This window comes from Megalops cyprinoides, chromosome 18 (assembly GCF_013368585.1).
Source record: "Megalops cyprinoides isolate fMegCyp1 chromosome 18, fMegCyp1.pri, whole genome shotgun sequence".
NCBI classification, from domain to species: Eukaryota; Metazoa; Chordata; class Actinopteri; order Elopiformes; family Megalopidae; genus Megalops; species Megalops cyprinoides.
This window is the reverse complement of record NC_050600.1, coordinates 5,070,295-5,091,677: the sequence shown is the minus strand read 5'-3', so window position 1 is coordinate 5,091,677 and position 21,383 is coordinate 5,070,295. Positions and strand designations below refer to the sequence as shown.

Genomic DNA, 21,383 nt, shown 5'->3' with positions numbered 1-21,383 from the left:
TATCACTGTTCCACCCCCCACATCATGGGTGGGTCAGTGGTTTTTTTTTTTTTTGGGGGGGGGGGGGGGGGGTGTGCTGTCATTTCCTGTGCTTTACTGTCCCTCTACCCCCACCCCCACCCCCCGCCCTCACCTCAATTAAGTGTCTGAGTTGGTCAGGGTCTGGGGGGAAAAAAAAAACTGAAGCAAAGTTCTTAAAGTTCTTAAACTTTCCTCCTCACTTCATTCTAGAAGGCTACTTCCTTGATTTTGACGTTCCTGCGGATTTTGAGTAAAGCACTTTCTCTGTGCTTCTTTGCACTATACACGCTCCAGCAGCAGTATGGCCTCACGCTAGCGTACAAGAGAGCGCTCCACTGCTCCATGGCAGTGCACACTACCAATAAGCCAGCGAGGCTAAACTTACATAAAACTTGACATCTTAACATCCATTGATGAAGGAAAGTGACAAATAAACAAATCGGTGTTTTATCAATAATTTCAATGAAGAATTAATGTGAGACGTTTTGGGATTTTTCAGCATGTAATTTAAACTCACTCAAGGGGAAAATAATTCTGAGCTCAACTTCACAATATTTTTATCGACTGAAATTTCTTTACTATGAAATGACTTGTTTATTGTAAAATGAGTTAGTTGATACTATTTTGAGGCGTTTCCTGTTTTTAAACTGATAATTAAAGAGGGTATAGTTACTTTGTCCATCTTAAACAGCTGTTCCTTCCACTTGGCTAAAAGTTTAGTCAAAAGACAAATTATTATTATCGTTGTTTGGTTATTACTGAGTTTTTGATGGTGTTGAGGTGTGTAATTATTACGTATTTCCATAAAACACTTATACTAATTACGTTTTTCAAGTGTAATTCAAATGCATTGGACTAAAAACAAATAAACTAAAAATGTGGCTAAAGAAGTCGACCAGTGGCGTAACTTAAAAAAAATAAAGCCCATCTATCGTTTCCGATTTATCGGCTGAGTAAAAGACTTACTATTCATGCAAAAACGACAAAATGACGTATTGGTGATAGTATTACATCGGATTGGAGGTAGGTGTGTTTCCCTCATTGCAAGCATTCTGGTTGTCTTCTGAAATTAAGTTATGTGTTTGCAGTATTTTAAACGTATTTAAATTCCTGACAACTCGGAATTTAAAGAAGTAAACACTTCGCTGAATTTGAAGATATTTTTATTGAATAACCTAGAAGTTCTCGAATGAGGAGGTAAGTGAACCCATTCGGTTTAAATTCGTAGAATTCCCAAAACTGAACGTAAAAGAGAGTTTCTCGTGATTTTACAGTGATACAGTTTTTCATTTTAATAGGAATAAATGATGCAACCAAATCCCATGTATTTTAGTGTAAACGTTGCAACGTATATTACAAAATAATACAAATAATACAGCTTTAACTATATATACGTGTGTGTGTGTGTGTGTGTGTGTGTATACGTACAAATACATGTAACGAACGAAGTGTTTTAATGTTCACTAAGTCCTGTTAAGTTCCTGGTAATTTTGGATTGTTTATTATTACTGAAATATGTATCTTAAATTTTAATGTTAAATATTAACAGAATCTTGACATTTTACGTGGTTTATCTTTCATTTCATAGACTATAATTTTCAGGTAATAAATTCGATTTGAAAGTATGATCGTTAACTTGTGTGGACGGTATTTCAATATTTTATTTTTTTTAACTTGTGCACCTGTGAAGGCCTTGCACGACGTCATATTACTATATTAATCCGATTTACGGCCTGAAATTGTACACATTTTTTGAACTTCTTTTATATTGTCATCATTGCTATAGCTGTCGTTTTTGCTGTGTTCTTAATTATCATATTTTCCCAAAAAAAAAATGTGTAAACACAGGTCTGTACAGCTCAGTATAGTTCCTATCATTGGTATATGTGCATTGGAACACATAAAGGTGTATTGATAACCGATTAACTGGTTATTTTAGATATGAATTCTGAATTACATTTATGCCATATAGTAACAATTGAATTAAATAATCTATAAAGTCTAATTTATAAAGAAACAGTGTAATGCTGGCGTCCCATATTGTACCTGATTCCATTAATTGTGGAATTGGTTGTACAGGTTCATGTCTTTATATTTGAAAACTATTTTCCTGGACTTTTCTTCCTTCCAAATGTATAAACCTCATCTCAGGCTTAGCAGATTTACAGCGGAACTGTATCGACCCCAGTAACCAGCCACTAAGTGGCTGCTACTTTATTTTGTTGTGGCTATAGTTCTGAGTATTCTTTCTGACTGTGTAGCCCTGGGTCCCTAAAGCACATAACGGGTTATATTTTTGTGCTTATTTGACTAGATTGTTCTGGGGAAAATGTATAGCAAACAGCATCGTGCACAATTGTCACTGACTTTGCACAAACAATATTTTCATGTAACAAAACTCGCAAGTTATGTATAATTTCGCCATTCACTCAGGGTTTCGTGATTGTGTAGGTGATTTCATTTTTGGCAATCTAAACAATTCAAAAAATTGTTTTTTCAAAAAAATTCAAGTATTCTATGTATAAACAAATTGTTTTGTCCATGTGACATTCACCTCCGGGTGCCGGGTATGATCACGGTATCCTGGGACCTCAGCAATTCGACACTGACAGTAAGTGTGGTATGATGGTATGATGTCCCCATAGCGCCTGTTGTGTTATTACCACACGGTTGGTCAGTCTCTCTTTCTCTCCGTCTTCGTCAAAGTGCCCCGCCCCTCGCGCGCCTGACTCTTCACACATTAATTTTAATGTATTTGAGATGAATAGAATTAGTCCCTCTGAGCATAGCGCCATGTATCTGGAGATGAGAAACCTAGGCAAACCGCTTACAGGGAGTACTTCTCCCCGTTGGATCAACAAAAGGATTTTGCCCCTCTCTCCTTCTGAAGCTGAACCAGCAGGCAAAGAATAGCATAGATTGGATAATAAACCTGTAAACTACAGTATGATTTCTTAACGATTTAGCAAAAGTATAATAAAAATCCATACATTTTGCTGCTGTAGAAAAGCGACAGACTCTGTTCCGTATACAACCAAACATTTTACAGTATACAAAATAGTGTGATGAAGGGCCAGATTCAATATATACAGTTTTGAAACCCTAAAATATGACCGAATTAATTTTCTTTATATAGGCGAGTGTCGCAGAATCACGCAGTATTTGTGTCGAAAGACATAACACTTGCGTAAATCCATTACTCGTAGTTAAGAATAAGAAGCATTAGATTAAATAACGTATCAAATTTGCTTCCTGATATTAGAATCGATACCTGTTCGGAACTGAATGTGTGTTACCATTGCTTTTGACTATGTTATTTGGGTCCGTGTAACATGGCACTCTGACACATGATTAAAATGTAACGTTTGTCCCTCACTTTTTTCCAAAGTATTTTTCCAATGGCAAGTGCTCCATACATTGATAGTTTCTTGCGTGTTTCACAAAATTTCACAACCGCTATTCTCATAGCACTGAGTGTTGCAAAAAGTAACCCTTGCTTCCTGTCATGATTCATAGCTGAGGTCAAAGTTAAGCACATTGCCCCTCCTTCCTTCACAGTGGGGTTTTATATCCAAAGGGAGCCACTGTGGATGACTCCATGTTTCTAAACAGTACCTCTGATGCCCAGAGATGACCACAAGGCTCAAGACCATGCTGGGAAGCTGCACTTGGTGATTTGCAGTATAAAAGATGCACTTTGCAGAGAGGAAAACAAAGTTTGGATTTATTGCTGAGGAACCGTCCTCAACAAATCTGGACCGAAGCAGACCCACATACAGCCACATTCTTCACCTGTAACCTTGTCCACAGCAGACAATAATGACAGGCTGTAGGTTGATGCTAATCTTTTTATTAATTCTTTTCTGAGCGGAAGTCCTTATCCAGGGATGCTTACACTGTTCACCTATTGCTAGATTGGGAAGATTAATAAATTAAACCTTGTCAGGTTAACCTTGTTTGAGGATACAGGACTATCAGACTTTGGTATGCAAAGCCACAGCATGGCTGAAGTAATCTTGCAATAGCCTTTGGAAGTCAGGAGTTTCACAAGCAACTCCAAAACTAAACACAGCAAAGGCCATATGTTGACTTTGGGGAAATGGGTAATGATCAATTTTGTGAAGGTTTCCGTTCACTGTTTACTCCATCAGACCAGAGTTGTTGCCTACATCCAAAACTTAACTTTCAGCGCAGATTCTCTGTACACATGCCACTTGTGTTTTGACAGTGAGTATCAAACTGTCAAAACAGCAAAAAATTGAAATAAAGAGACAAATGTTCCAGGGCTGAGGCCAAACAACATGTCCTCCAGCGCCCAGAGCATGGCAGCCTTTCAGAACATCACATCAGCGTTAAAGATGAGGTTATTTTTGGTTTGGCTAATTTCCTTCACCTTCACATGGGTTTCATCTCATTTTCCACCTTCTTCAAATCGCGTGAAGAGAGAATTTAAATACCCCTACGGAGCACAACCTCCACCTGTTTCACCATCTGGATCCACAACCCTTTTCTTCAGACTCAACTCTGAAGTCAACCCTGATTCATTCCCACCTTCCAAGCACCATGCTGCTAGACACACAGATTCGTGTATGTGTCTGATTGATGGATGATCCAAGAAGGCAGAGGTGACCTTGTGCCCTACACAGCTGCAAGAGGAGTCTGATTGTACCAGTGCTGTAGGAATCATGGTAGTTCCTGTTTCCAGTATGCCAGTCATTTCAGGGACCAATGGTATGGCCTGGGAGAGCAACAAGACATACAGGAGCAGAACGGTGATTGACTGATACCCCACCATGATCCATCCTGGTGCCCCTCAGATCTTGTACCCTACTTCTATGGTCCTCTGTGAGTTACCATAGAATGGTGGTGGAGGGAATGTTACCAGTGTTGCTGATGGGAAAGATCCTGTTTAGGGCACCAGAGAAAATCTACATTGATTCAGGGGCAGGAAGACTCACCACGCCTCTTTGTGTTCACAGCAACTGCATTCCATGAGCTAACAGTGAATTACAGAATTACAGAAGAACAGCAACAACAAGAATAGTTCATATTAAAAGTAATAATAGCTGCTAGTAATAATACTTAGACTTATGATCAGCTAATAATTTAAATATATTAGTGTTTGTCACAACATGTGTTTAGCTGCATGGTGTGCCTTCAGCAAAGGTTTAAAGAGCAGTGTTAATGTGGAAACACTAAAACACTAGGGACCCAATCAGGCAGGGACAAACCACCACATCCCTGTTTAACTCCTCTGAATGACATCCTTAATTGCTTGTCGTTTATTTTCTTTATGTTTGAGCGCTAGGCATACACAATTCCATTGTATTTAAGACTGAAAAGAAATGACAATCTTCTTTAACTGAAAATATAAATAGGTAAATGTACATGTCATGTATTGGCAGTTTTATTTTCAGTGTATTTTTGGCAATAAACCTGTACATTTGATTTGTACACAAACTTTGCTTTAGTATTTGTAATGTAATGTAACATAGTATTTGTCAATTCAAACCAAGTTACTTCAGTTCTGTTGGCATATGAATTGTCGCTTTTGTGCACTGTACATAACTTAGTTCTGCAAAAAGGAATTTCATGGCGTTTTTCCAGTCCAAGAATAGAACTGTTGCAACCTACTTCGGCTGACGTGTGCATTCCTGCAATTACAGCCCCGTCATTTTTCTTACTACAGGGTTGTCAGAAATCAAACATTACGCTGATCTATACACATTCTGATTCATAAAGATATGGGACTCACTATTTTGTGTTTTTTTTTTTTAACTGACACCCCACCAATGCACTTCAAATGAATTTCATGCAAGAAACGTGTACACGTTTTATGCTACGTCTGTGTCGAAAATACGAATATTCATAATGACTAGGCAGGACACTGCAAGGCTGTTACGGCAGTGCATGGATTGCCTTGATAATCTGTCTTCGTACAATTTATCTCAAATGCGCTATATTGCACAAAAGTTTGTATTAGTATATTCTGTAACAATGACACTCGAGCATTTATTGTGATTTACAGATCAAAAATTGTGCGAAATGTCAAGTGATAGACTATCTCATTCTTCATATTGTGTCCAACTTGTAACGTTCCATGCTGTGTTACTTTCCATTAGAATTAACTAGACTTTCTTTATAAAGAACTAATCGTTTGTGACATTTGAGTACACAGTGTCCGAAAATTCAAGTATTTGTTTGAAATAAATGTAAGGCGGTTCCATAAAATCCTACGAGCTATTACCGAAGCGTTCTGCACCACTTGCATGTGAGGAAATGTATATATGGAAGTTATTATTATTAATAATAAAATAATAATAATAATAATAATAATAATAATAATAATAATAATATACATTCACCACATACTGGTTGGCTTTATAAAAAGTATTTTATTAACGCGCTCGTATACGTAGGCTATAATCTATTCCACCTGTCATCTTTTGATTTCATTCGACAAGCTGGGAACAGAAAGCAGCCCATCGCTGTTGCTCCGGTTCACCGTTTGGGATATCGGTTCTCTTCTCAGCAAAACAGAATAAAAAATAGTCGCGCTAGCTATCCTGTTATTTTAAGCAGACTATTCAGCGTAGTGCCTTTTTTCACCCAGTGCGCAGACACAGCTGTTCGTGCCACTTCTCATAGCTCACAGCGTCCAAGAATGTGGATAGGTAATTTGGGTTTCCCCGGCCCCTAGATAACACCGATCATCCGGTCGCGTACGTCCACCCCCGTCCACAACGTGCACTTGTGCTAGGTTGTTTACCAATCAACGGCTTGTTTGGGCAGACAGGAAATTACGTAGCCACTGACAGTCAATTTAAAAATGCGTCGTGCTAGTAGCAGACATTAATGTTGATGTGGATGTCTTCCACCCTCTTAGCTGAAACTAATTTTATTGATTTTTTTGTCGTAAACGTGATACGCATACCATTAGCCAGCTGACTCGTACTTGCAGTCCCGCCCCGTTTAAACTGTCCAAATGTAAGGTAACCATTTTTTTTCTTTTTACTCCCCCCACCAGAACGTTTTTTTGTTTTCTTTCTGAGGCAGTGTAGTCCAAAACAGAGCATCAGACTCGTGGTCATGTGCTACATCCTATCAGAACGCCGCTGAAATTGAGTCTTGAGTGGGGTAGCTGAAACACCGGCTCGTAACCCACTTCTCCCGTGACTCGGGAAAGTTTCCGTTCGGGATGTGTTGTGCTGAATTGTAACTGCTTGGTTACGCCGCCTTTCAATTGCTTTATACGTGGCTAAGCAGGGAAGCACCTCCCCGCGCGCCTTACTGACAGACCTGGAATTCATTGCCCCTGCATATGTACAATATGCATTTTTGGTTGAACGCGGTCCTATAGTTGAGGAGGGTCCTCCGGCTTCTCCAAGGGGCCCCCTCCTTTCTCCATCTTCTGGTCTCTCTGCTCCTTCTCCAGCGTCGGATTTGCGATCATGCCGAAACGCTCGGAGGGGTACTCGGGTCCTTAGCGGGGCATTGTGGCCGGTTTGTGACTGGATGGTATTGGCAATGAGCTGCTCCTGCTTCCTATTTTGAAATTCTTGCCAACAAAGAAGATTCCGGTATCCGAATCAAGCGGGCGGTGGACAAAAAAAAAGAAAACCACAATATTAATTAAATGTTTGATCAGGCCACGAGTATGGGCGATGGGGTCGCCGAGGACAGAAACCACCACTGTGGATCCAACTCGCTCTGTCGTGATCGGGCGGGAGACAAGTGCCGCCCCGAAATAAGAAGTCGGTCTCCCGCGCAGAACACCACCGACACCCCGGGGACATCCGCATCTACGCCGACCTCTTCCAGCGAGGACGGGCATGATAAACTTTTAGGAGTGGACCCAGACTACTGCAGGAGAATTTTAGTACGGGGTGAGTAAGGCGGCTCATTCACGAGCACACTGAAAATAGCCTTGCAGAATCGTATAGTGCGATATAAGGAAATTATACTGCTTGCACTACAAAAATTCCCAAACAATTTACTACAACTAAAAATGTAACAGCAGCCACAATAAATAAAATAACCTATTTAGTGGATAGTTATTCTGTGAACATATACATTTAGCCCATGTTAAAGGCTAGGTTGACAGTTTTTTAAATAGCATTTTATAGAATTAACATTAAATATGTGTATTCATGCGGTGTGTGCAGATGACACATTTAAGTGTACAGCAGTACACAATAGTAATAGGTACTGCTGAAGGATTCTCAGTATAAATAAAGCACCGAGGATAATTTATATTTGTATGTTCTTTTATTATTGAAAACAAAGTCTCACTAAACACCCTTTAACACAGTAGAGTTTGTTATTATGTCCATAATAATTTGCTGTAAATGCATTCCTGGAGAGGTCAGGAAAGACTGAGTAGTTGTGGCACGCGCTGGCTTGTATCAGGAGCCGCATGTTGTTTTTTTTTTTTTTTTTTTTTTTGTTTTGTTAGGATGGATACTTTAGGAGAAGTCGCACACCTTAGGCAAATATTTTGCCTATTGTTTCGGCTTAAATAAATTAATCCATTGTCTGAGATTTTTGTTAATGTATCATATTTTTGATACAATTTTTAACAAAAAAAAATATAAATGCAGATGAATTCCATTTTAATGCAACAGCAATATGGTTCCGCAAACCTCGTCATTAAATGTATGAATTTTCAACATACTGTATCTTAAGTTGCACCTAGTGTGATAAAAAGAGCGACTCACAAATTATATTGTATATGATATACTAATGGCATAGGTTGGAAAATTTGCTGTACATTAAGCTATAACGTGATGAATGTTTTTTTATTATTATTTAAATGTAATGGATGTATATGTATGGGAGAAATTTAATGATTATTATTTATATTGAAAACATACATATATACATATATACATACATACACAAATACATACATTCAATGTGTTTTTTTTATTATTATTTATTATTATTTTTTTGAAAGAGAAGTAGAGGGTTTGTTGGAGTTCCAAAACCAGTAGCTTATATATCCTGACATCTTGGTGCAAGTTGGATTTAATGTAAAATTTTTTTAAAGGCCTCATTTAGAAATGTCTAATTTGTTCTCGCGGTGACGAAAGTTGATCAGTATCTCATCCTGACAATTTAGCCAGCAAATATGTTAAGTATTTATAAAATTATGTATGTTTTTATAACCTAGTATGTGCGTCGAAGTGATATTTGTGGATTTTGACTTTGGTATTTTACCTTCATTGTTGCTGACTACAGATAAGGTACCCCATAAAGATGTGGTATCAATAAATGGGGATCCGGGGTCCAATAATAGGTGTGAAAACGGTAAACAGAACAGCTCCATAGCGATAGTCCAACCCCTTAAAGGCTGAATTAAACCCCTCCGCTTATAACTTGAATTCATAGCTGGCAAGAGTCTTATTTCTGAGGTTATGACACTCAGCCCTTGTCTGGTATCTAATATAATTTAATAACTTGTATTTAGCAATTTATCAAACAAACTTGACTACTGATGAAACCATGTATTTGTATTTTTATTTAAATCCACCATGGATCATAAACAGCTACGTCAGTGTATATTTCTTTATATCATTAACCTTTAGCATGTTCATTTGAATAGTTAAAATGGCATGGTTTCGGAAGAGTTGAGATATATAATTTTGTCTGAACTGTATGACTATTCACTGGTGTCGGGTGCTTATCACAGTATTTGCTGGTCGTACTGCAATACATAGGTCTGAATTCTGTTTTGACATTAAATAAAAGATGGCCCTTTAACAACTGCCATTTATGTCGCCTTATTGATGAGGGAGTTTATCGTGTTTCCAGTGTTTCCCTCGTGTGCCTGCCCGAACTGGCGTTTGCAGTCACATAACATTACATTTGCTACCCAGCGTTTTCGCAGCTCTCGTCGACACACTGAGCTCCGTAATAGCCTACATAATTTGGTATACCGACAGTGGAGGGTGGGGACAGACAGCCCAGCAATGGTAGCAATTATGGGACGAGCCTGCAGACCGACGGTGATTGGATGTGCTGAGGGGGGATATGAACGGTTTTGGCAGAGTTGCCCGGGACACGGAGCTAAGCCCCGCAATCCTCGGTGTCACTATTTGTTTTTAAAGCTGAGGATTGAATGCGCTGGATACCTCGTGAGAATCTGGGGTCATGGAAAGGTCAGCAAGTCTGTCTAGTGGTCCGTTTGATTCTGATATGAAGCACTGCACACGAGGTGTTGATTGTATTCCATGCCTAAATTTAAATAAATACATGGCTAAATAATTGCAATATTCAAAAGGCGCTATTCGTTGTATGAATTAGATTGTAAATGTTAAAAAAAAAAATTGGCTGTTGATGCTCGTCGGCTTTGGCAAGACAATGAGACACATCTTACATGTGTATAAGTGGCAAAATTGTCCTCTAATTCTAAACGCCAATCAACTCGACACAATTGAGCAGCAAGGCAAATGTTTAAAAATGTAATGGTATGGGCCTGTAGAACATTACATGGTCTACAATTATAACTGTCATAGTTTGGTAGAACTGAAATTCGGTAATTGTGACAACTATGAAATTACACATGCGTTTTGAATTGCTGAAATCATTACTAGGATTAAATACGATGTTACCTGTAGGCTACAACTTCCTGTAATCGGGTGTGTATGTCCATTGTACAATAAGTTACAGAAGTTGCAAGGTATGAATAATTTTATTAAATGTCACCTTTATCCAGAGCGGGGTGGACGATGTGTCATTTTAAACTCACTGGATATGTAGGCTATCATAACAATTCAGATGAAATACATTGCGTAGGTTACAATGGCGTTTTTCACACCAGATATTCGAAACTTCTGGCTTCAATACCATCTTTCCTGCCATTTTACCACGGTTTGCGTTTTGCAGAATACGCGATCTGTTTTTGACGGTAAAAAAAATGTATGTTTAGATATACGTTATTTTCTTATCTTTTTTTTGACCGAACAGGTGGGTGTGTGTGTTTATTTACGCGGTGTAATGGTATAGTATCGCGTGTTACCGACCTTTCCAGACCGAAATACGGATGACCTGTAAGTGTCCATACATGTTAAACAAATTTTATATTGTGAAACGCCTATGATCTGCAACAGCTCCAGGCTTCGGCGTCCATAAGAGAAATGGCAAGACTGTGCTCACCAAATGTTTTTCTATCATTAATAATAATAATAATAATAATGGCATTGCTTTTATTATAATAGGCCTACTTAAATTGATATGTTCGATCACCCTCAAACACACACGCCACCCCACAATAACAGTAAGACCTGCTGTTGGGTAGGCGCGGACTCATGTTTTTACTTTTATTTCTCATTTTTCCCCCCATAAATTATTCGTGACTATTCCCGAATATTCGTGACTTAAGGGTAGCCTATTTAATATGTCAAATTGTTTGAAAAATTAATGGCACTGGCTGAAGTAATGTAAGCGCAATTCAATGTGCCAGTACGCACACACAGAGCCTCATAAAATGTGGCGTTTACCTCAATGATTTGTGGGATATGTATTTCTTTTTAGTACTTTTGTCACAATGGGCCGACAATTTGACCTGGAGCTCGGAGAAATGAGCACCGTGACACCCCTCCTGAAAAGCATTTGATACAGCATTAGTAATAATATAAAGTTTTGATACATTTTAGCCCGCGATTCAAACTGCGCCAGCAAAGCGGTTAGATTGTCTTAGTGAATGTTTTAGTGTTTCCCTTTGTTTATGCAGCCTATGCCATATTTGTCGTACAACAGTGTTTCAGCTTTATTGAGCAACTTGTGGGGAACGTAAGCGCAGACGGTTGCCCTTGCATCTGATAAATTCGCCCAATTTCCGTTTCATAAGAGGGCAAGCTACAACGCGCGCGCGCACACACACACACACACACACACACACACAAACTGGCACGCACGCGCGCACACACACTCTCTCGGCTCTCGGAAAGGAACAGTGTGCTGCTTATTACAATAGTCTTCTTTTTGTTTTGTTTTGTTTTGTTTTGTTAACATGTTGGTCTTTTTTCGTTTTTTATTCGTTCGGTAACTATTAGAAATGCTAATCACACCCCGTTTACACTTGACTGATTGTTCAGTCTGACGTCATAGACATTTTTGGAATGGAGCGTATATCTGTATAAATGTCTGTCCAATAACGAGCTGAGTTATGGACACTTTTTATTGAAATGTTACTGATTAAAATTTTTTATAATTAAGGAACTCAAAAGGAAGAGGTTTCGTTTGATTGGCGTAACACCTGTCTGAACGATAGGTAGCCTACATTACATCCAGAATATCCCCATTTCTAAATCGCCATAAGGCCTCCGTGTTGCTGATGCGCATTTTCAAATATGGACCATTGCTCTTGATAATCCAGTAGCCATTACAGTTTTAAGATGACGCAGCAGTAAATAATATATCCACGCAAAATTATATATTTTTTACAATCTTATTATTTTTCATCTTCTTCTTCTTCTTCTTCTTCTTCTTCTTATTATTATTATTATTATTTCTTATAACAATCGTTGTTGTTTTAATTGCCATTGAATTTTTCATGCATATGCGACAGTGCTGTATAATGTGGTTACTGGGATGTTTTAACAGCTTTTAATGCATTGTTTGCAGACGCCAAGGGGACTATCCGGGAGATCGTCCTGCCAAAGGGTCTTGACCTGGACCGGCCCAAACGCACGCGCACCTCCTTCACGGCGGAGCAGCTGTACCGGCTCGAGCTGGAGTTCCAGCGCTGTCAGTACGTGGTGGGGCGCGAGCGCACCGAGCTGGCGAGGCAGCTCAACCTCTCCGAGACGCAGGTTGGTGAACGGTGACATTCCTCGATTGGCTCTTGAAACGTTGTGGAATTAAAGGAAAATATACAGATATTATTTGACTTGAAACGGTAGTTCTGAATGTTTAGATATAAAGATTTGAGTGCAACATTCATGATGTAGTGCTTGTGATTCATTCGGGGGTTTTGGATTGTTGGATTTTATTATTAAGTATTTTTACTTATTCTTAGGTATTTTGTCAATAATTTTAAAAAATGGGAAAATAAGTATACACGACAGTCACTTCATCATGCCTTTAGCCTCCCTATTATTGTGGTATCAAATGGTAAACAAATCTATAGAAAAAAGCAGGTGGTTTATGCACTTGAATGTGCTCCATGCATGCTTACCGTCCATGCATCATTTCAGAAATTTAAAACAACGACCAAAAGTAATTCTGCATTACATTACAAGGTTAATTAACCTTTAGACATCAACTCAACCAGTTAAGTTTTGTTACAAATTCAAATTTCGTAGTGGGGAAAAAAGTGTCTGCCTTCCTTTTCCTGATGTGTAGATCCACTGCCACAATGCGTTCTGAATCGTTGAGCTAACCTAAAACTTTCTCTGAGTAACGTCAGAGGCGTCATGCATCATGAAGCTCTTCACTCTGTTTTGCTCTCTGGGCTTTCACCCCCTTACTGCTACCACTACTTCTGTTGCCACTTTGTAGCTGAAATCAAAGCACCCAGTGGAAGGTTCAGGTTCTCTAGCCATGATCAGAGTCCGCAGTCTGCCATTTTTCAGTGAATTTCAATGAGTTTCAGTCTCACTCCACTCCACTGTCCTTTTCAACGCAGCCTCGGAGCGCCATTGAAGTGTCTGCTGGATGTTTTGCCGCATCAGCTAGTAAAATTCCTGGCCGTAGAGACTGTGACTTGACATGCACGCGTATCCCTGTTATCGGTGTGGTTATAACATTCCTTAGTTTGACTGGAATGTGTCTTTTCACCTGCACCCCTGCGGTGTCACTGGTTTACATACACCTACTCACGTTGCCCTGCGGTTGGGTGTTCTGCTCTCAGGGAAGGAGTTCCAGAATTGTTTAATGCCAGGAGTTTTCCTGTTTAATTAGCATTGCAATTTTTTTGTTTTGTGTAAAAAGTGTACTTCCTGTACAGTATGTTACCAGCGTGTGCTTTCATTACTGTTTGTTTTTTGATTGCTTTTTGGCTTGATCAACAGGATGAAATTGGTGCTTTGGAGTTATTTATTACTATGAGAAATGGTCTGGCATCATTATATTTACATTACATTTAAGTTTCAACATGCATAATGCACTGCTTTGATCACCCGGTGTAAATAGATACTGTAATTTTAGCGGTTTAGATCAGGAATCGGCTTTAAAATAAGATGGAACAAAATTCTGCGTTAATGTGTTGAAGACGGGGGAATGATTTTGCAGGCGCACAGGCCAGCACTGAAACAGAGGCTCAGTCTGTGCATGAGGTAACAGCATATCCAAATTGTAAAAAGCGGACAAATAGCTACATTCTTGGTAATTCGTTATGAAAGTGTTGTATTTGTATTTTCGTTTGCCATTATCGGCATCACATTAAGGAAAATTGTTATAAAAGGGCAAATGGTGTAGGATGATCTGAACTGTATCGATTCTCGCGCATTAGTACTCTGAACACAACAGCCCATGTGTACCCATAGTAGCTTAAAACCACCGTCCAACACTGTCCTGTCCAAAATAAATGTATACTGTTTTATTCTGGTGTTCCCAATAGTCTTCAAGTCATAGCCAATGAAAATGGCATAGAATGCATTCTTAAATAAACAAAGTACTTAAGTACCCACCTCCCCTCCTCCTTTAATTAATAGACTTGCTGAATGAAGAGGGTCATCCAAGATGTTAGTCGTTTCTTGCAGAGTATATTGTTCCATGAAAAAACATAATTGCTCCATACACGCACACACACAAGAATAATAACAAGAGGAAGAATTGAGGTTAGAACTGTAATTGTCCCCTGGTGTAAACAGAATGACAGTGGCCAGGATGAAATGATCTGTTCTCTGGTTTCTTTATTTTAGCGGTGTGGGGGTGATGCATTCAGAAGGCATGGAGTTTCTCAGTTGGCACAGCCTCAACTCAATCAACTCTAACAAAGCTAAGAAATCTTCTAACGCATGCAGCTGCCACAATAAATATTGCTTTGTGTGTGTATCTGGCATATTTTGAACTGAGGCAACAAATATTCTGTGGGTGTGTCTATGTTGGCATGTATTTGTACAAACGGAACATTGTAGGTACATTTTAGCCTATTCTTTTCAGTGATTGAGCATGCATAGTTTGTTAGAATCTGTAATTGATGTAATTTGGTTAATCAACATGTTGATATTGGTTATCTATACATAACACCTTGCAAAATATATATATATATATATATATATATATATATATATATATATAAAATATGTGAAATAAAGTGAAAAGGTGATCACAGTTACAGTTCTTCTTTCTGACACTACAGGCTTGAGTCCCTTTAGGCACTTTAAAGCATTTATATTATGGAGGATGCAGTGAGTGTGGCAAAATATCAAGGCATTTTGAACTTGATGCTGAATGGCTAGAGGCTTCATGGATAAATGCTTACCTCCCAGATGAATGATTGACATGGCATTCAACAGGGTCATAAGTGTTTGCACATTGTGGCAAAGGTCTGTCCATCTTCAACCAAAAATGTCAATGTCTTGAATGTCATAGACATATTGAGAGTTTGATTGATGTTTATCCTCCCAGACAGAAATCGGAAATAACAGCAGAGCCATGTTTTGAAGAGGAGATAAAATATGACCTGAACAATGATGTGAAGACATTACAAAATTAAGTGGTCTGAGACTATTCCTATTATGTTTTGATGTGTACATTCTGTTTTAAATGTTATGGAATGCATTGATTTATTCTTAAGTATATGTACATTTTATGCATTCAAAATAATTGTCTTAGACTTTCTTACAGAGCATAACAGATCTGACTGATTTGATATTCATAATAATTTGCTATTATTATTATTATTACTACTACTGTATGTTCTTAACAAATATTTTTTGTAGGCATCTGAGTGAAGTTTGCTGATTTTGTGTCAGGTTATTGTAAGCTGAGTCAAGTCATATATCTGATATAAGGATTACATAGCTACTTTTTCTGGTTGCTCCAGGTTGTCAACATCAATTTAAATCTACATTTTATATTTTGAACAAATGGAAAAAATGTTTAAAAAAATGTGTTTTTAACTGATCTTTGTGGAAAGGAAGGGAAATAGAAACATTTTTGCACCAGCAGGAAAAATAACATCAGTAGACAGGTGGAAAAATGTCAACTGCAGTAAAGATCTTCAGTTATGACAGTACTCTGAGAGGGTTCTGTAAAATTTGCAGCTAATGTCATATGCCGTGTAGAACCCCCTCAAGCGTTTGGAAAGAATCTTCCAAAATGGCTTTCTGTATATGATTTTAAATTACTGCCAGGTTCGAACCGGAGTCCTTCACGAATCTATACAAAACGTTTACTTACTATTCTCCTGATACTTTTATTTGAGTGTTTTAAATATATTCAATGCAATGTGCAATAAGCAGAATAACCATGAAAAAGAACTATCTGCCATGTAATTGTTTGTATGCGCTCGGTTTTAGGAAAGCATTCAATATGACTAGTGCAGTGCTTTATCAAATATAGCAAATTTAAACAATAATTACTTTATATAAAATCGTGATTTAGATTTTTTTCTTAATTTTATTGGTTGCTGAAATCAATATTTGTCAGGATCCACAAAAATGTAAAAATTGTTTTAAACACTTAATTACTCAAAGTAAAGTAGAAGGATCCATAATGGGTACATTGAATTCTCCCCCTAACAGCACATACAGGATTACAACAATCCTTTTTTTTTCTTTTTCTTTGAATCAAATCATATTATGGAAAGAATCATTACTGAACCTCAACCTGACACATTCGGTATAACTTACATTTTCTGTAAAGAATTTAAATGCAAAGTTTATTTAACTTAATCGTTGAACATTACTGTAGTGCTATAGATATAATAACTTGTGATACTTATACTGTAAATTTGTAGTGGAGGTAAGAGTTTTGCATTGGTGAAGAGTCTGTAGGAGAATGTTATACTATTGCTGGAAGCTGTTTGTAGTTTTTGACTCAAATGCAAAATACAAGTCATTCATCTTATATATTCAGGTGTTTCTTCAGTCCAATCAATAAATAAGGATGAGACACTTTGATTATTCTGGATATTCAACCATGAGACTGAATATCCAAATAATCAAACCATGCTTATCAATAACTTTGATCATTACTTGAATTTTGTTAACAAACAAATGAAGAAGAATAAAGGATTGGTCTTTGTCATCAGTATTCATGCCATCAACTGTTGAAAATTAATTGATAATTTGGATATTAGTGAATACCCTGCCTGAATGTGTGAGGGAAATCAGATATCTTTGTAGTGAGTCATCATTTACACATGTTGACCTTGAGTTTAATACAGTGTTTGGGCCACGGGAAAAATGTTTTAGTCAGTCAAATATTCAATCTTGGTAGCTATCGAATATTTGAATATTGGCTTGCAATGCATATCCCTGACAGTGACGTGTTTTGCCTGTAACTTTGAGTAATGAATTCAAACAAGTGTTGATTTATCATATCCTTATACACAACATCCTGCAATTGACTATTAACAAAAAATATGACTTGTTCCGAAGACTTGATTAACAAAAGTAACAGTAGCTAGCTATGTTTTCATAGCCACTTTGTAAACAGTAAACATGGGCAAAATGCTCATAAAAAGCTCAGCTTGCATGTCATATGCTAGCTGCAGCCAAATAACTATAAAAATGTTGAAAGGGCTAGTTAGCAATCCAGCTGTTGGTTGTTGAATGAAATTCGGTATTTGCTTTGTTAGTGAGACCAGCTAGCAAGCTAATAAATGCCTCAGACAAGGTTATGGCAACACTTACTGAATCACCAAAGTTAAAATCACACACACACACACACTTACTGATCATGTATGTGGGTGTCCTATTTACATTAATAGCCAGCTATTTGCCTCAGGTAATTTGCCTATTATTGGTCACACACTCAGGAGTCTCACTGCTGAGACATTATTGTGATCGAGGCATGAGGATTCGATTGACCAGCTGAGTGTCGCAGCCACCCAGGTGATGGTTACAGCAAAATGACTATAAGGAACATAGGCTGAACCAATATTTCAGCTTATCGATTTTTTTATGACTGTATGCTTCTTTTTGGTGCTGTCGTTATCTTGAGTAATACCAATTGCAGCTCAGTAAACAAAAATCATCCAATTTTTATTTATATTTTGGGTTTTTTTAATATTATTCTTAGACATGGGATAATAGCACATTGTCCTCATAAACTCATGATAGCTAAGAGAATGGAGGTGGTTGGACATTCAAAATGTATTTGTGAAAATGCTGGATAATTTCAAGGAGCTCCAAATTAAAACACATTAAATATATCCTTTTAGCTGTTAGGTAATGATTTTCACATGACAGGTGTTTTGCACTGGCTGGTGCACTGCACATAAAACATCACAAGGAGAATTTTTTCCAAAAACGGATTTATTTTAAAAACTGAAACCAGCCTGGAGAGCCACCAACAAAACCAACTATTCAACAAACAGCTGAGCTTCACCAACAGCACCCACACACCATTAATTAGGGCAGGTGTGGCTCTTTATCCCATGGCAGGCTGCACACACACTCACACAGAAAAACTATTAATCATAATATAAAAAAGATATTACTAATGGAAGGGACGTTATTAGTAAGATGGTGGATGGAAGTACAAGCATTTAAAAAAATTGAAATAAAAAGGTGAAGGCTGTATTCTTCTACACTGGTATTCTTATAGAACTTTTTTTACAACAGAACCTTCTGTCTTCAAATGGAAAGCAAATCGATAGATATGTTTATTACAAGACCTTGAAGAGATACAAACGGATACTTTTTTCAGGCTCATGATATTCCAGCGGACCCCTATGCTTGAACTTGACATTACATAAATTATTGGTATATTTGTATTAAAAAATAACTTTTTTGCATTCTCTCATATTTCACACTGGTTTTATCCTCCTTTCAGGCAGAAAAGCAGTGTGTGAATGCACTGCTATAGGTCTTCATGCACACTTCTTAGGCCAGTGATCTCTCGCAGCTAGCTTGCGTGTTACTGGCTGTAACGCTACATCGCTGCCTTGGGGTTTGTATAAAGACAAGTGACGCAGTCCCCAACGTGGTTTAGATGCAAAATAATGATTTCGATTTTACGTGGGCCATGGGAAACCGTGAAGGGAGGATGTAAATGTGAACAAGATTGGCAATACCCTGGAACCTCTTTTCTTTCTGACATTTCCTAATTACTAAAGATAGCGACATGAATAATGGCATAAAACTGAGTAAATACTGTTTTTTTGTTTTGTTTTTGTTTTTTGTTTTTTTTTTTTTAAAAAAAGCTTCTTGCATAGAACTTCGAATTCTAAGTAGACAAAGACATGAAAAGGTCCACCCTCTGAAATCAACATATCAACATATTACCAACACTTACTGAATGCAAAAATAAAAGAATATACGTTGAATGAAGGACTATGCAATTAGCAGTTAAAATGGTGGCGGTGTTTTGGCCACAGGCTTGGCTTGACGGGAGATACAGTACATAAAACGAACATCGGTTTAAGGACAACTTCCTGGCGAAACTGCACCGCGTTATCAACGGTTTGGCCAAGGCACGTCGCAGTCGATTGGATGATTTCTTGGTTGATCCCCACGGGGCAAATTTGATGGCCACCACTTAAAAAAAAAAGCCGACGGACAAAACAATCACAATAGACGACACCAGCAGTATACTAAGAGCAACGCACCGATTTGCGCGATACTGACCACAATAACCCAGTCCATAGCTGAAATAAATAAGTAAATAAATAAATAAATAAAAAGCAGTCAAACCACCTCATTACACACTTAACATTAGCTTTTACGGTCGTTAATACACTTTCTGGAACAAGGCGAGAGGGATCTGCGGAACCACTTAGCATTCAGGCATTACCGGGCCAATGTGTTGTATCTTTTCCGTTTCTGATGGGATCTGGCCTTGGTTTGAAGGAGCTGCATGCCGTTAAATGTATTAACGCCGAAAGGTGAGATCAGAAGAACGGGCAGAATTTTATAGAGATCAAACTGTAGAATTATGTAAAACAGTAAAAATGAAATGTTTGAAACGAACAAAATTACTAACACGATGTCATACAGCCGTGCAGCCGTTTTATTTGACATGGGCTATTTTCAACGACTCAACATAGCTTCGTTATTACCATTCCAAGTAAAATGTCAGCGGTGATTACCAGGAACAGAACCAGGTGCAGGTGATCTGCACTCATCTTGCGCTTCATCTGGATACTTTGTTTTTTTTGAACAAAAAAAGATACGTTCGCTAGCTAAATTTGCTTACGAAGACGGAAAGAAAGTGATGTGAATCTTGCTATTCATGGCAACAACTGAATCAATAACCGTGCACAAATATTTTTGTTTCGATGGAGAGGGCCAGTCGGTAATCTGTTTTAACTGTACCTGCCAGTTTAATTAAACAGTCTGCGCTGAAAAGGAGAGTGCACTGCCTATAAAAATGAGCTGTTTTTCGCAAGTTTTTTCATATATAACCTGACACAGCGGAAGTTCCTCATCATGATTCACAATAACAATGGAGACTTACTACCGGATCATTAATCTTAAATGAATCGTTATTGATAAATTTGAGGTCACTATCATTAACCCATATTCAGCAAACAACTAGCCCACCACGCATAGGTGCAGGGTCAAGAAATTATAACATTTTATTCCGTTTTGATTATTTGTTCAATTTCTTATTAAATGAACTGCGAGTTGATGTTATTCAGTGAACTCCGCCTTATCTGTATATGCTCCAAATCTGCAACTTTGCTCGCTGTTCATCTATTGCACGTTTACACATACCACCCGCGCATTTCAGTTATCTTTTTCTGACGCCTTAAGGTTGTTTTTGGCTCAGTGGGATTCGCCAATTAGAAACTGTGATCTCTGTGACGAATTCTGTTACCACTGTCTGGTTGGAAGTGTTGTCATAGCCGAAGGGTGATCGCCCTGCTCTTACACGAAGGGCGTATCGAATGGGAAAACACTAGGGCTGCGCGGATCCAGCAATGCGCACAATACTTAAATGTGATGGTGGTTAAGAAGCTAGCCTGTAACACAAACATACAGGTTCGGTTCCCAGGCGATGTACTGCTGTTTTACCCTTGGGCAAGGCGTTTAGCCTCGATAGCTTCAGTATGTACACTATAGGCCGCCTCGCCTTGGATAAGTGAGCAATTTTGAAATGCATACTTCAGCGCAAACGGGTCAGCTCCCCCACTGTGCAAATTCAGTGTGAAAGTGACGAAACCACCCGAAAGGATTTCACTCCAGACAGCTTCCAAACGACTGCACTGTATCGTTACCCCTTGTGCAGAGGTCCGACCCCAC

At 38.2% G+C, this 21,383-nt stretch overlaps 1 protein-coding gene across 1 annotated transcript in view; it reads left to right on the top strand.

Moving 5' to 3' along the window:
* Nucleotides 1-7,657: 7,657 nt before the first annotated feature.
* Nucleotides 7,658-21,383, top strand: part of vax2 (ventral anterior homeobox 2) — a 32,067-nt gene continuing 18,341 nt past the window's right edge. The window contains exons 1-2 of the mRNA XM_036550705.1: nucleotides 7,658-7,907; nucleotides 12,649-12,836. Coding sequence (XP_036406598.1) covers nucleotides 7,658-7,907; nucleotides 12,649-12,836 — 438 coding nt within the window. The remainder of the gene's footprint in view (nucleotides 7,908-12,648; nucleotides 12,837-21,383) is intronic.